A 15,854-nucleotide genomic window follows, 5' to 3' on the forward strand; every position below is an offset into this window, starting at 1 on the left:
AGCTCCGTTCTTCCATGTGACTCGAGGGTCCCCACCACGTTCACCTGGCAAACCCTCCAGGAACCCTGACCACCTCTTTACCTAGAGCACCTCTGTCTCCCATTAGAAAGATCCAGACTCGTGAGGCTGATGGAGCCTCATCCTCAGCCCCGGGTCCCCGACATCCTCATGAACGCATCCTGCAGTGTCCTGCTCTGTGGCCTGACCTCCCCAAAGAGAAAGCATCTCTCGATTTGCTCAGATCTTGCTGGAGAACAGAATGTGAACCCTGATCCCATCTCCTTGTCGATAACCTGCCTCAGCTTCCCTTTTGAACCAGGTTTCTCTATCTTGGTTTCAATCACAGAGCAAAAATTCATTTAGAGAGAGCACGATAGGCACTGAGGGAATGCAAACATGAAGAAGTTCCTACCCTCGTAGAGCTTATAATTTAGTAAAAGAAATGATAGGAGGGAAAAACAAAAGACAAGACAAAAATTCAGTGATGAACAAAGCCAACCATTAAAAAGTAGAGTTCAAAAAAAAAAAAAAAAAAAAAAAGAAATGATAAAGTTACAGCAAAATTAGATTAGATTAGAGAGGTTTAAGTGCAATTACAGCTTCTGAAAAAATGTTGCTGTGGAAACACCTGGTAGAGAAGAGGCTCCCAGCTCACGGGAGAAAGAGGAGGCTGGGGCCTGGAAGGACAGGGGCCTGGCTGGAGTCCCAGGTCTGCCATTCCGTCCTCTCTGCTCCGCGCCTGCATTTTCTCATCTGCAAGACGCCAGTGCTGGCGGAGTTGGCCTCCACGGCCCCCACGTCGATGATCCCACAGCTTTAAGAAAAAGGCAACATGTGTGTGAAGCCTGGAAGGATCATTAGGAATTTGGCACGTGGAGGTGGTGGGAGAATGTTCCAGGGCCTACGTGTGGAAGCTGCGGACAGATCAGCCTGGAAAGATGGGCTGGAACCAAGTGGGAAGAATCTCGGAAGCTCGATCCAGGGGCACATGCGTGACTTAACAAACAACGGTGTCTCAGCAGGAAAGTGACAAGAGGTCAGTGGTGAGCCTGGAGGCGGACACCACTGGGAACCACAAAAATCGTCCCGGGAAAGTGAAACAGTATCTGAATGATTCTGGCCTCAGAACACCTACTGAAGAGATTGTCCTACCTTGAGGTCAAAGAGGCCCCTAATGCAGAGGTCTGCGCACTTTCCACCCATGAGCCGGGGGAGAAAGCAGCCGCTGTGCCCAGGAGGCTGCCCTTCCTGTAGGGTGTGTGGGCAAGCCTCCCCGCAGAGGGGGCCGCAAGGGGTGACCAGCGGGGCTGTTCTGGAACGTGGGAGCGCCTGCAGACCTGCCAGCTACAGAGGACAAGCAGGGAGGGCATGCACACACCACCTGCCGCCGGCCAGGTAGCACGTCCCAGATGCAGAGACAGACCGTCAAGGAACGGCCCCCTGGCTACCTGCGCGGCTAGCGGGTCAGCGGGAGTCCGAAAGGCACTCTCTTCTCCTTCGATGCAGACTGCACAGCTCACCTCCCTCCAAACCACCCTGAAACGCTGCCACCTCAACGTCAAACATGCCCTGTTTCAAAGGACTGTTTGAAAACTGACCCTTTGGAGGCCAAAACATGTCCCAGGTCAACCATACCATCGGGTTCCATCTTCCGGGTCTGGAACCCTCTGCCCCACCGGCTCCGCCCGGGTTCTTGCCTGCGGGGTGGAGCCGGCAGGAGCAGGGGTGACCCCCGTCTCACTGCCGTTCTTCGCTGGGGCTCATTTCCAGCTCCGAGCGTCCCCACTGCAGGCCCGGCTGCCACCACCTGGGGAATCACAGCAGCCTTGCTCAGGTGACCCCGCAGACAGGGCGTGGTGACGCTGGGCTGTAAAAACCACCACGGCTGCTGCTGGGCTTCCTCTCATCTTCCCTGAAGCCTCTCTCCCCTACCGAGGAAACCGGGGGCGGGAAGGGAAAAGGAGGGAAGACTTCTAGGACAGAGGCTCCGACACCAAAGAACGAAAGTCCCCCGCACTGCTGGGATGGCCCAGAAGATTCCAGAAGTGAAAGCAGCGGCGTTGCACCCAGGAGCTTGGTTTGAACAGGGTTCAGAGAGAGCCGGGCCACCCTCCAGCAGGACAGGGCCTCAGCCCCACTGGGCCGGCCCGAAATTCCCTTCCCACCCCGGGCAGTTTCTTGCTGTTCCCAGCCCCAGAATTTGACCCTGACCTTCTCATTCGCCTGGTTAACCGGGACTCATCCTTCAGGTCCTAGCCAGCACCAATGGCTCCAGCGGGCAGACTGCTCACCATGCCCCACTGCACGGTGCACACCGACACCAGCGCTAGAACAATCTGTGACTGGCTACCTTCCGCCCCCCAGACCGTAGCCGCCTCAAGGTCACGGAAGATATCCTTTTCCACAGGACTCTGAGTTCCGTGCCAGCTTCAACATGTACCACGTACCTGGCCTCGGACGCCACACCTTCTCCTTGTCCCTCTCACCTCGGTAGGTTGGGGACAGTAGAGATGCCTGTCCTACGGGCCAAGTGAGAACTGGGTCCGAGCACACAGAGCACTTCCTATCAGCACCTGGTGATGGAAAACACTAAATGAACACCTACTGTTCCAAACTCCAGAGCCAAACTCCAGGAGACTATAACATGTTGGTTGACATGCTTCTTCATGCTCCCCAGGAACTTATTTTTTCTCTGTAACACTGCATCCAGCTTGTCTACTTGCTTCTTGGTGAAAGCCCTACTCTGCGTCTATCTATAGGCCATTCAGGAAACACAATCCGATTCAGGCTTTAGATTCCAGGAAAGAAGGAAGATGCAGACTCTCATCACCAAGGAGCCACCCTCTTCAAAGCCCATCTCTCAAATTATCATCTTTGAGAAAAGCCATTGTTCTGAAAGCAGAAATATATATAATGTTTTTTCTTGCAAAATTCTTTAAAAATGGTTGCATTGGCAATATTGATGCTCCTGGAAAAGACCTTTAAAGCAGCACATTTTTATATCTGGATCTTGGAAATCATTTAGACCAACACCTCAGTTTCACAGTTGAAGGAACTGGGGCCACACAGGGAGGTTAAAACACTTGCTCAAGGTCACAGAGCTGGGTCAGAAAGTTGTACAAGCTCTGCCTTTCAGCACGAATCCCCAGCAGGTATGTGAACAGTTGCTTCCATTTAATTTCTTCATCTAATTAAGAAAAGGTATTCATGTGTGTCAGTAATGCAGAAACAAAGGAGAGAGGAGGCCGGTTCCAGAAACGATTGCCTCACATGACTTTTCCAGTCTTAAAGGAAAGAACCTTCAACTTAGTTCTCGGGTCTCCAAGGTAGGAAACTACCCAAGGGAATACGGAGAGGGTCCATCTTCCGTAGAAGCATTCCATTCTACCCACAGCCTCATGGCTGCCTCTGATCTTCCACACCCGCGGGATCCAGGGGAGGTCCTTATTGGCCAGATGCCCTGGAAGAGTCTGAGGGGCTCCAGACCACCAGACCCCAGGGCAGCTGACACGTCTCCATCCTCCCAGTTCTAGGGTGGAACAGGAGAAAGAACACCAGACCGTCGGGAGAGCTGACGCCAGGCCCAGGCCAGCCATGGCCCTCTGTGTCACTGGGGCCCCTGACCTCCCCCCTCCAGCCCACAGTGCCCTCAGTCACAGTGGGCCAGCTGGCCTGGTGATCTGTGCTGACCAGCGAGCTCTGTGATGTTCAGTCTGCGGGGACAGACTTCCCCTGTCTCTACACCAGAGAGAAAGGCTCTCAAGAAGGAGGAGAAATGTGCACAAAAGAAGGCAGTGGGGACAAATTATGAACCACAGTGGAAAAAACAGGCAACGTGGCTCCCGGCGTCTGGCCCTGCCGCCGTCTGGCCTAGCGGCACGTTCACCCGCTAAATGCCAGCAGCTTCAACTGAAGTGTGGGCAGTCCCTTCCAAGTCCCAGACCACATCGAGCCCACAAGCCAAGCCCTGAACTCAGGTGAAGACCTGGATGCAGGGATTACACGCGATCAAAGTAAGGGCACTGGAATACGCTTCTAAAACACAGGGATTGGAAAGTGCTCTTGCAGGTTTCAGTACCGCCATCTTCACGGCCCGTGGGCGCCCATACCATCACCCGCCAGCTGCAGCTCTGCCCCTAGCCCTTGAGTTCTCCCTTCCAGCTCCTCTTCCAAGCGTCCTGACACTTGAATCAGAGCTTCTTTAAACAACCTCCCAAACCCCAGTGGTGCTGGATCTGGAAAAGGCCCCTCCCATTAAAATTAGGTCATTTGCACCTTGTTTTCTCCTGAATCCATGCCTGACCTTTGATAAGGGGCACAGGTGGAAGCCCACGCCGGGGACTAAAGGCGACACACCCCACACTGGACAGTAAGGTGTGGTCCCCATCCTTCAACCACGCCTTCACCACTCTAAACCAGGGCCCAGCTCACTCTCCAAAAGCATCAATGGCGCCCACTGCCACAGGATCAAGGCCAAAGGAGGCCTGGAATTCAGAATTTCACCATCTACCCTCATCTGACCGCTCTAGGCATAATTCCTTTGCACTCTCTAAAAAATAATAAAAGCAAAAATTAAAAAGGTGCTGGAAAACTGAAGAAGACCAGGTCCCGAGTCTCAGTACCAGGAAAGGGAACACCTGGGCTGCAGGCCTGGGGGAAAGTTCGAGGGTCACACTTTGTGTTCCTTCCCCCTTCCTCCGCTGGGCAGTTCCTTCTGCCCTGGGGCCCTTCCTGTCACCTAGAACCTGCCCCTCCTTCAGGCTCTGACCCAGTACCAGGCTCCCCGGCAGCTGGGCCCCTCCTCCCCCTGCCTCTACCTCGTGGGCACGCACCGAGCTCACAGCTCTTCAGGCAGGTGTCCGCACACCGCGCTTCCCGTCTCACACTTCACTATCCGCTTCCCGTCTCACACTTCACTATCCGCACAGCTTATCTGCCAGCTGCCCCAGGCCAGATTCACTGGAATGTGTCCTTATCAGATCCCCAGGCCCGCTCCTAGAAAAAGGCTTTCCTCCCACAACAGCTCAAAGCAAGATGTGAGGTCCGTTTCTAGTTCAGGGACCAGAGCTCCCTCCCCCCGCAGGGCAGCAGGACCCCCTGGGGATACTCCCCTGGGGCTCCCTCACCCCGCCTGCCTTAGGCCTGGCACGAGGCCAGCACGGGATACTTGTCGAGCGAGATTTTTATTATTATTATAATTGTTCACTGGGAAGAGGGCAGGCAGAGAGAACTTCTGGAGTGCCCATCCAGAGGTCTGCCTATGGAGATCATTAGGGTGCACGAGGCACCCCTTCCTCCCCGCGACCCTGAGCCTCCAGGCTCGCAGGAGCGCCCGGAGCTGGGTGCCCAGGACGGTACGGGGAAGCTGGGCAGCCACCGCCGGAGGGTGGGGCGGGGAGACCCGCAGGGAACTTTCCGCGCGCCCCTGGGGAGGGGACGGCTTGGAGGAGCGAGGCGGGCGGCCGCGGGCACCGGGCGCCGGGATGTGCCCCGCGGAGGACGCGGCGCCGGCCCACTCTGGCCGGGCTGAACCTTCCCGACGGCCCCCCCCGCCCCGCGCCCCGGCGGCTCGCCCTCGCCAGACCCCGTCCACCGCGGTGGTCCGTCCCGCGGCCCCCAACCCAGGGCCGCCACCTCGTCCGCGGGACCTGCCGGAGCGCGGGGACGCGGCGCTGCAGACCCGGCGGACCGGGAGGCGGGCGGGGTCCCGAAGGGGTCGCGGCACTGGAGCCACCGAGGGGCAGGGCCAGGGTGGCGCCCCGGGCGCGGACCGGCCCCCGCCCCTGCCCGCTGCCGGCGCCCGAGGCCGGCTCGGCGCGGCCACCTCTCTCGGGCCCCTCGGCCGCGCCCGGCTCCCGCGAGGCCGACACAAAGGGGACGCGCGTCACCCACCTGGTCCCGCGCGGCAGGGGCCCCGGGGCCGCCGCTCCTGCTCGGCCACGGGCGGGGCTCCGCGCGCCGCGCCTAGGTCCGCGGTCCGGGGCCGGGTGTCCGCGCTGCGCGTCCGCCGCCCCGCCCGGAGGTGCCCTTTATTCCCGCCCGCCCTCCAGCCGGGGCGCACGGCCCGCGGGGGGAGAGTGGGCGGCGGCGCCGAGTGGCACAAAGACGCGGGGAGCACAGGCTCGGCCCGAGCGCCCCCGCCCGGCGCGCAGCGCCCCCTGCCGCCCGCCCGCCGCGCCCGCCGCCGCGCCCCGCCCCGCCCTCGGCCGCGCAGGCCCGCGGGGACACCCGGTGCCCGAGGACCACCCGGACCTCACGCCGCCAAGAGGAGCACGGGGCGCGTCGTCCGGAGGCATCCAGAAGACTGCCCCAGATGCCCATGCGCCGGGGAGAAACGATCAGCAAGACGGGAGAGAAATGGGTGACCCCAAAACACTCTTAGCCGGGTGATAGAAAGAGCACTGCCTCAGAGCAGATCGGGGCTCCCAGAACCTCGGCTTGATGCCCCGGCGTGTGGGGACCTTGAGATGAAGGCTGAGGGTCTTTCCACGCCAGCGTCACGTGAAATGTCTTTGCCTCCCACTACCTGATTGCTTGGACGGACGGAGAAGAGGAGGCAACTTGTCTGGTCCTTCCTTCTGGGGATTCCCGAGATCCAGGCACAGCAGTTTATTTCCTATTCTTGGGGTTTCTAGCTTGCTAGAGCCAAAGATCTTTGAAGGTAGAATTTTCCTGTAAGATTTCTCTTTGCCACTCCCTCTAGTAGCTGGAAGTTGCACCAGTGCTAAATTATATGTCTCAGGCATGCGTATCTGAACAAAACCTATTGGTGCCTATGAAAGAATGCCTCCTTCAATAGACAGACTCTTTTCTCCAGAAGTATGGGAAAACCCACCACCATAGCTTTCTTCAACACGAATTCTAATGCCATCACCTACGGGCCCAGTGACCTTAAGCAAGTTACTTAACTTCTCTGTGCTTTGATTTTCTTATCTGAAAAATACAGATGGTCATCGAGATCTTGGCAGGGGTTAAATAAGGCAAATATGCATAGAGCAATCTCAACATAACTGGAAAATTGTAAGGATTCCATAGTCCTTAGCTGTTATTTGTCTCATTTTCCCCCAAACTACAAGACTCTAAACTATCTTGACACTGCATCATTTGCCTTCCTCTACGACATAACCATCTTTTTAAAAATAATAATCATAACCATAATAAATCTTCTCATCTACATTGAGAAGTTATTCTGGTAAATATTTTTCCTCCCCAAATATGAATGAGCACTTCTGATGTCTTTGTCTAATTCTTTGTACAAATGTCATCTTTCAAGGAAAAGGCACAATGGGAAGAATTCCAACAATACTTGGTTACTCCAGCCTCTCACCAGAAGATGAAAATGATTCTGCATAAAGGCCTGAGCGTCACAGAAAATATATTCACCCCTTCTATACACTGGTTGTGGTACCAGGAATGTACTGGTGTGATACTGCTTATGAATGAATGATTAAATGAATGAAAGGATGACAGCAACTAGCAGGGAGGAGAATGAATGGGGCCATACTGAGATGCAGATGTTTGTATGGTTAGCAGGGGCATGGGAATGGGGGTGGGGGGAGGGCTGGCAGGAAGAGGGCTGAGGTGCAAAGCCAACTTCTTACCCAACTGAGCCACTGGGTCCTTAAGCAGTGACGTGTGTGTGTGTGTGTGTGTGTGTGTGTGACTTCATTCCCATGTTTGTTTGTTTGTCTTTGTTAACATCATTTTTGTTGGGGAGATGGGGAAGGAGGACACCATCGTTGACAATACAGTTTGCACCAGGCCATACACTGCATCTCAAATGTCGTTTTTCTCCGTGAAGTCTTCCCAATCCATCACTGCTTTCCCCATCTCCAGGAGTCTGAAGTTGTATAATAGTTTGTCTCCATGCTGATCATGGCATCTCTTAGACTTCATGCTTTGGATATTTACTCCCTGATTTTATTAGGTCGTGAGATTCTGTAGAACAGCAATGAAGTAATTTTGTATGGAATTTCCCAGAGGGCCTTGAGCATAGTAAGTGCTCAATAAATAAAGACTAGAGTCATTTGCTCTGAGCTGTGCCACTGAGCAACCTTCCTGGTTCTCTCCAATGTCTCTCAAGGTCACGTCCACCCATCACTGGTTGGTTTTCTGTCCGACTGACCCTCTGCACAGGTCACGGCTCTCAACCGTCTCACCCAGAGGTTTGTCAGGTCAAGATCACTTTAAAAAATACCCTTTGTTGCTAAGCGTTTGTGCCTGTGGGCAATGTGACTCATCATTCACTCTCTGAACAAGCCCCTTTTTGATTACCTACTAAGGGCAAGATTCTTGTGCTAGATGGTTACAGGCCAGGGAATCAGTGCCACAGTAAATAAATGGTCCAGAGGCTGGAGAAATGGAAGTCTGTTATGAAGTTCCTCCTTTACATAGAAAATTGAGCGAAGCTCAAGATTCACACTGGTGGCTTAAAATAGAACATTTTTAGACAGTGGAGTTTGTATGAATTCATAATCACACATTCTGAAAGTATAGAAAATTCACATTTCTTTAATTTTTAAAATTAACTTAAATTCAATTCCTTATTTCTAGAGTAGCAAGCAATCAAAATGTCAGTTGTTGTTCTACTTCTCTCTCCCTAGAGGCGACAGGAATCTGGGGGATTTTACAGTGCTGAGATATGGGATGTAACCTGTCATCTTCAGCCCATCACGCTGTCCATCCAGCAGTCCCTTCTCCAAGCCCTGCAGTCCCTTGCAAGCAGGCTGTGCTCAGCTTCTCTCCCAGGTACACGGGAAGCTGAGAGGTTCCCCGCCTCCCAGGGCGATGCCAAGTCTCTGCCGCTCTCAGGGCCTCTTGGGAAAGCTTTCCTTGTCCAGCCCCTGCCTCCCTTCCCACAAAGACCCCCTCTCTTTCCTTCCCAGCCTAGATGTCCCAAATAATCTCCTCCGCAGGTGGAGCATCGCATAAGGAACCCAGAGAGGCTGTCTTCGGGCAGCTCTGCCTTCTGCTGTACAAAGACCCCTGGAGCTAGAAAAAATGCAAGGCTCCGGGTATTTTCCCAGAACACGTGGAGAGAAAATGCAAAAAAAGCAAAACTACCTTACCGTCACAATAAAGTGTGTGGTCAAAACAACAAAGCATGATAGCTTAAGGAAGAAAAACAGAACTTCAGGAAAGAAAGTACAAGCGAAGGGGAAATTCATCCTTGCAATCACTTAACAACAGCACTGCTAGGGGTGAATTGTGTCCCCCAAATTCATAGGTTGAAGTTCTAACCTCCACCACCTCCTGATATGACCCTATATGGAAATAGGGTTGTTGCCGATGAAGTCGTACTGGAGAAGAGTAGGCCCTAATCCAATACAACTGGTGTCCTCATAGAAAGGGTAAATTTCGAGACAGGCACACAGGGAGGACACCATGGGAACGTGAAGGCAGAGATGAGGTGATGCCTCCACAAACTAAGCATCAGCAAAGATTCCAGCTAAACCCCAGAAGCTAGGAGAAGGCCTGGAACAGATTCTCCCTCTCAGCCCTCAGGAAGAACCCACCTTGCCGGTCCCTTAATCTCAGACTTCTAGCCTCCAAAACTGTGAGAAAATAAATTTCTCTTCTTTAAGCCACTCAGCTTATAGGATTTTGTTTCAGCAGTCCTAGCACACTAATACAAGTAGCTAGAAAGTGCCCATGTGTGACTACGATTTAGAGAATAATTTCATAACAAATATAAAAATGTCATACCAAGGTGATAAAGTACATGCTAATAAGCAAGAAGGTTACCATGTTAATCAAAAAGTAAAGATATTTTTCTGGCACCCTCTCAGAAAGTAAAAACATTTTCTGTCTTGTTCACCACTAACCCCAGCACAGTAACAAGTTCTGGGCACTTAATAAATATTTGTCTAAAGGAACAGATGAATCTTGTCTTCCAGGACTCTCTGCTACCTTGTACTTCTACATGGCTCAGAGGCAAAGGCCATAGGTTCTACACAGACATTTAGACCAGAGAGAAAATTTAATCTCATCTTTTCATTTCACACATAGAAACACTGAGGTTTAAAGTGGCCCTTGAAGGTCCCAAGATCACTGCCAGTTAGTGACATCCACGGTACTACTACTCAAGGTTCTCGGCTGATTCAGTTATTTTCACGTTTTATTATATTGCTTTTCTAGAACAATCAATAGGATATGACCCTTGTGACTTGACAGAATTTTAAAAGGCTTTTCCAGTTCTGAAGGAATGACTAAGTTATATTCAACATTAGATGGACTTAATTGTGGGCAGACATTTGATGCTCGTTAAATATCTACGTGCTCCCCCACATCTCCCAGCCCCTTGCAGGTAGGAGGGGGCATGTGGCTCATTTTGTTCACCAGACTGTGCACAGGACTGTCACTTCTGAGCTGAGGCAGAGAGAAGAACTTCAAGACCTCTAACTGGCCCGGCCTGTCCCCATCACAGTAAGCACACAGCCACCTAGTGAGACGGTTGGACCCTACGGTGAAATCAGTCTGGGTCCCTGGGTTACCTCCTGTTAGGTAATTCTTCTGGTAATTCCCAGAAGAACGTACACTTGCATGTGTTAAGCTATGGAAACCTAGTCTACACTTACTAATGCCTTCGTTCTAGACTTGCTGTCGAGTCACAGTAATTCACTGTGGGTCTTAAGGAGAGTCAATGTGCAGTACCAGCTAAGTAGAATGAGTCATCAAGTCTTAGACGTGAGAGCACGTTTGAGGCAGGCGGCCAGGAGCCAGAGAATATGGGAACCTGGAAGGAATGGAGGTATCAGAGAGGCAGAAAGGCAACACCATGAGGAAATCAGGCGAGAATCAGAACAGAGATTGTGGTGCCCGGAGCTCATTCCTCATGCGTGTGGCCACGTGGTATAATGTCTTAAAGGTTTACAATAAAGGCTGAGAGGGGAACAGGACATGGAGCTCCGCCCACTGGACAGGGTTTGGGTGAGATGTGACAGATCGATGCTGTAGTGCCTTGCACAGACCCGCCTATAGAACCTGCGTTCTTCCATCCTAACATGGAACCATGGTTCCAGGCAGCACTCACTCCCCAAGCTGCCTGGAGTGCGGGGGTGTCGACAGCTCACTTCCTGGAAATTCTCCTCTGCCAAAGGAAGCTGCCTCGCCCAGATGTCTGGAGGCAGTGCTTCCATTCATCGGTCCATTGGGAGTTAAACGCCTGCTCAGCTGCATGAATTTGGAACGTTCCTGAAGGGTCCCAGCCACGTCCCATCAGCTGAAGCTCTATCGCAACCGCCTCCCAGGGCCTCTGCTCCCCACTCCCTGCGAGAGCCATTGGGAGAGCATCCCCTGCCAGGAAACTTCCATGTCAGAGCCTGCTTCCCAGAGAGCTGACCCGGACATAGTGAACAGCGGGAAGAGCCCCAGCACAGACACAGAGGGCAGAACCGGGACACATCAGGCGGGGTCATCTGGTTGGGCGAGGCAGTGGGTTTGTCTACCAGAAATGAGGGTGGAGGGTGGGTCCTGGGCGGCCAGGATCCACGGGGCCTTGGGTACCACCTGTGGATGGACAGTTCTGGGGGACCATGGGAGTAAGAATAGAACTGGGGCTGCAAAGACCCTTTCTGGACCTAAACAGACCTGGAGACCCCTTTAGAGATTCTTGTTTCTGTTTGTTTCTAAGAACCATTTGATTTCTTTGTATTTAACTTTTATTCTGCTATGATTTTAAAGATACTTTATTTTAAGGAGATTATTCAATCTCCTTAAGTTCTCTAACCCCGGACAAGCTGGCAAACCTCTCCTAATATTTCAGACCTCAGTTCGCTGCTGTTGCCTTTGGTGTCGTTAGGTCATCAGCCTTTGTGCCTGACCCGAGCTCTCACACTTTCCTCACTCTCGTGGTGTCCATGGCTCTGGCACCATGGTTCCATGTTAGGATGGAAGAATGCAGCTTTCTCTTCCTCCGTCCCCATCTTGCATGTGCCTGAAGGTCTGTATCAACTCTCTGTCTTCCCCTTTCCTTCCTGTCCTATTTCATATCTGTGTATGAATGCTGGATACCAGGCTGTATTTCTGAGAACTTTTTCTTATCACAGGATCTCAGGGTAAGGCCACATCTCATTTCCCTGAAAGAAGATGCACATTCAGAACATCTAATCATCAAGAGAAGGCTCCACAGACTCAAGCAAACAAACAAATAACAACCAAGTAATACCTGGAGTTGCTGAGTCTGGGTATCCCGGGAGGCGGAGAGAATACCCCCCTCCCAGAGCCTGGAGCCTGGGCGAGTCCTCCCCATTGTTACCGACCGGTGGTCTCTGCCTCGTGAGGTCAGCAGGAATTGCCTACCTGGCACGCAATCAGCCAGCACCTTGGTCTTGGACTTCCAGCCTCTGGAACTGTGAGAAATAAATGTCTGTTGTTTAAGGTGTATTATTATGGCCACCTGAGCTGACTGCAACAGGTCAGGTCAGTGCAAACAACACTTGAGTAAAGTGACATTTGTGTTATGATGGAAGGAGTGACGAGGTATCCCTTGTGAAAATGCACAGCTCCTGCATCATACACACACACACATGCACACACACACATGTCTTGTAACTCCTCAGTAACAGCTTATGGGGAGGAATTCTTGGAAACTTATTACAACCCAAACTCCAGGAGAGAACTGATAGAAGTCAGTCTATTCAGACATGGAGCTAAGGGAGTTGAGGGTGAGAGATCATGATTTATAATAAGAAATACATATTTGGTCTTCATCCTCATTCCTGGTGCAGAGCTCCTAAAACCCTTGGACTTTCCTAAGTGATGCTGTTACTAGGTTCTTGGACTCTTTAATCACTAGAAATTGATTAGAGGCCAGATGAGGAATTGAGACAAGGCTTTATTCGGACTCATGCTGCAGCAGGAGGGAGTGAAAAAAAGTAACAGGTTTCCTTGTTTGCTCCCCAGAGGGGGCGAGCTGGTCCCTTAAATGGGGGGGGGAATAGATGGGTCAGGCAGGAGGGGCGGCTTGGATGGCGTGCCCACCCCTTTGGTGGTGCTGTGTGCAGGGGGCATGTGCGGTTCCCTGCTTTTGCTCCCAGCACCTCAGAAGTGGCAGTTGGGTTTTAGCCTTTTTGTATCTTGTTCATAATTTGCCCCAGCTGCACAAGTGCACAGTTACCTTTAGTCCTTGTAGTTTCTTTTTATTCCATTGCTGTAGGAGACATTTGTCCAGGTGCAAGCATTTAGGTAAGGGGGTCCCAGTTCCCAGGTCCCAGCCTATCTCAATGACATCAATACGGATGTCTTTTGCTACGCTACTGAGGGGACTTTGGGAAAGCCCCTAGGCCACCTCTGGTGGGGGGTGACTGCCAGGGCACCAACCATGTGATTAAGGGGTTAGAACTTCCAGTCCCACCCCCAGACCTCCAGAGGGGGAGTCCAATCACCAGTGGCTAATGATTTAACCAGTCATGCTACGTAATGAATCCTCCATAAAAACCCAAAGGGATGGAGTTCAGAGAGCCTCCAGGTTGGTGAACATGTGGAGACTGGGAGAGACTGGTGCCCCTGGAGAGGGCATGTAAGCTCTGGGCCCTTTCCCCATACCTGGCCCCCTGCACCTCTTCCATCAGCTGTTCCTAAGCTATATCCCTTCACAGTAAACTGGTAATCTAATAAGTAAAATGTTTCTCTGAGTTCTGTGAGCTGGTCTAGCAAATTAATCCAATCCTAGGAGGGGGTCCTTGGAACCTTCAATATAGGTGGCCAGTCAGAAGCACAGGTGACAACCTGCAGTTGTGATTGGCGTCTGTGTTGGGGGGAGGGGTGGTGAGGGGCAGTCTTGTGGGACAGAGTCCTTAGCCTGTAGAATCTGATGCTACCACCAGGTAGAGAGTGTCAGACTTGAGTTGAATTGTAGGACATCCAGCTGGTGTGGGAGAATTGCTTGGTGGTGTGGAAAAACTCACACATGGGAATTAGGAGCAGAATCAGACAAGGATGGGACTTCCCTGGTGGTCCAGTGGGTAAGACGCCACGCTCCCAATGCAGGGGGCCCGGGTTCGATCCCTGGTCAGAGAACTAGATTTTGCAGAAGTCCATGTGCCGCAATTGGAAGATCCCACGTGCCGCAAGGAAGATCCCAGAGTGCCACAGCTAAGACCCGGTGCAGCCTAAAAATAAAAGGAATGAGGCAAGGACCAGCCGAGATGGCCCCAAGTGAAAAAATAAATCACTTTTGGGCAGTTCCCCGGATCCTCCAGGAATGAGCTTGCGCAGGGAAGCTTTCTTTTCATTATTATATTTATATTTTCTAGATAATATGAATTCCCAGAGCACGGGTTGCATTCACATTCATAATCAAATATGTAAACAACTCAAAAACGAAATCCAGTGATTTTTTTTCAAATTAACTGTGGTTTTTAGAATACCATTGAATCTCTTCTCATCTTTTTGTGTGAATTGTTAAGAACTGGCTGTTCTCATTAAAGTGTAAGAATGCTAATTGGCTTTGAAACCCTTCATAAGATATTAGTGGAAAATAAAATTAAGTAAGAGCTCAATTCTATTAAAACTATGCATTACTGGACATATGCATGAAATGAATTAGCAGTTGCCTCTGGGTGATAACAATTATCGGTAATTTTTATTTTCTTCATTTTGCTTTACTCTGTTTTTCCAATATTCTCCAAATGCATATTCTTTTTAGAATCATGGGGGAAAAATGTGGTTAAAGTCTTTCTGGTCTTTCAAACCCAGCTCAATGGCATCTGAGTTGAAATTGCTATGTGGGTTTTCTGTGTAATTTCCCAGCCTTTTCCCCTGACTGGTATGACGTGTGCCCGCAGTGGCTTGACACTGGGTTGTGTACCCCAGATGTGTCTGTCCGTGTCCCAGCCACTATGACAGAGGACCTTGGCTGCCCCTTGAGTCTCTTTCACTGTCTTCAAGCCCCTGGATTTGACCTCTGTCCTGGGGGCTGGAGCCCAGGGTCGGCATGTATCCAGGATGGGAAAAGGTACTGAGGCCATATCCTTCCTGAAGAAGTGAGTACTTGTAACTGGAGATCAAGTGCAAGGATACGTCTGAGAAACGCCGCATGTCCGAGGAGGACCAGTCCGCGTCTGGAGGATGTGAGGTGGGCATTGGAGCCAGGGATGTGGAAGTCTTAGCTCCCAGAACCAGGAAGCGGGTGGGAGGGAGAAACAGGCTGACAGGGGAAGCAGCAGCAGGGCCGGCCTGATGCATGTGAGGGGACTGAGTGGACCTCTCAGAACCAGGTGCTGGGGGGGAGCTCTGCACCTCCTTGGACTCCGGGGTGCCAGACGCCTGCCCTTTGGACTGCTGACCAGGTCACACTCAGAATGGTGGTTCTACGACCACTCGTACCCTGGGCTGGTGCTATTCCTGCTGCCTGTCTGCAGGAATTCCTTCCTTCAGAAGGGATCACGTTTTGGACACTGGGCCCCCAAGAGGCTGGCTTTCATTTTAGAACACAAGGAGTTTTTTCCCCATGGGCTCACCTCTGCTCCATCTTATTGCCGAGTGGGTTGGTTGAAATGTGCTTATTAATTATTGATAACCTTCTTGATTTTTAAAGTGTACTTGCCTTTAGCGAGGTTGGTTTGAAAAAGCATGTAATTACTTTAAACACACACCAAGGAGAGACTTCATTACATTGACCCACTGAAAGTGAAGGTAATGTACAAAAAATACTTTAATGTATTATAACATCTTACAACAGACCAATAGTCAAGAGCATCATATATGGAGAAAAAATATACATATTTACATATATTTCCCTAAAATTAAGATGTCCTAAATATACTCAAGAAAAAAACCTTAAAATCTTATTGCATGATTAGTCTTCAACTAATCGCAGTGAATGAAACAGTCCTTTCAACAGAAGAACGGCC

At 51.4% G+C, this 15,854-nt stretch overlaps 2 protein-coding genes across 7 annotated transcripts in view; one reads left to right on the forward strand and one right to left on the reverse strand.

The window, feature by feature from the left end:
• Positions 1-6,057, reverse strand: part of RNF144A (ring finger protein 144A) — a 118,759-nt gene extending 112,702 nt beyond the window's left edge. For 3 of the 6 annotated variants that reach the window (XM_036872381.1, XM_036872371.1, XM_036872374.1), the window contains exon 1: positions 5,893-6,055. The gene's annotated coding sequence lies outside the window, so the exon portion shown is untranslated. Of the gene's footprint in view, positions 1-2,447; positions 2,574-5,892 lie in introns of all 6 variants that reach the window. The other 3 variants (XM_036872379.1, XM_036872372.1, XM_036872378.1) reach the window with 3 other exon arrangements.
• LOC118905804 (basic proline-rich protein-like) lies at positions 5,484-6,365 on the forward strand. Its single transcript, XM_036872597.1, has one exon. The coding sequence runs from the start codon at positions 5,484-5,486 to the stop codon at positions 6,363-6,365; it is 882 nt and encodes a 293-aa protein (XP_036728492.1).
• Positions 6,366-15,854: the final 9,489 nt, after the last annotated feature.

Source organism: Balaenoptera musculus, chromosome 13, assembly GCF_009873245.2.
Source record: "Balaenoptera musculus isolate JJ_BM4_2016_0621 chromosome 13, mBalMus1.pri.v3, whole genome shotgun sequence".
NCBI lineage: Eukaryota > Metazoa > Chordata > Mammalia > Artiodactyla > Balaenopteridae > Balaenoptera > Balaenoptera musculus.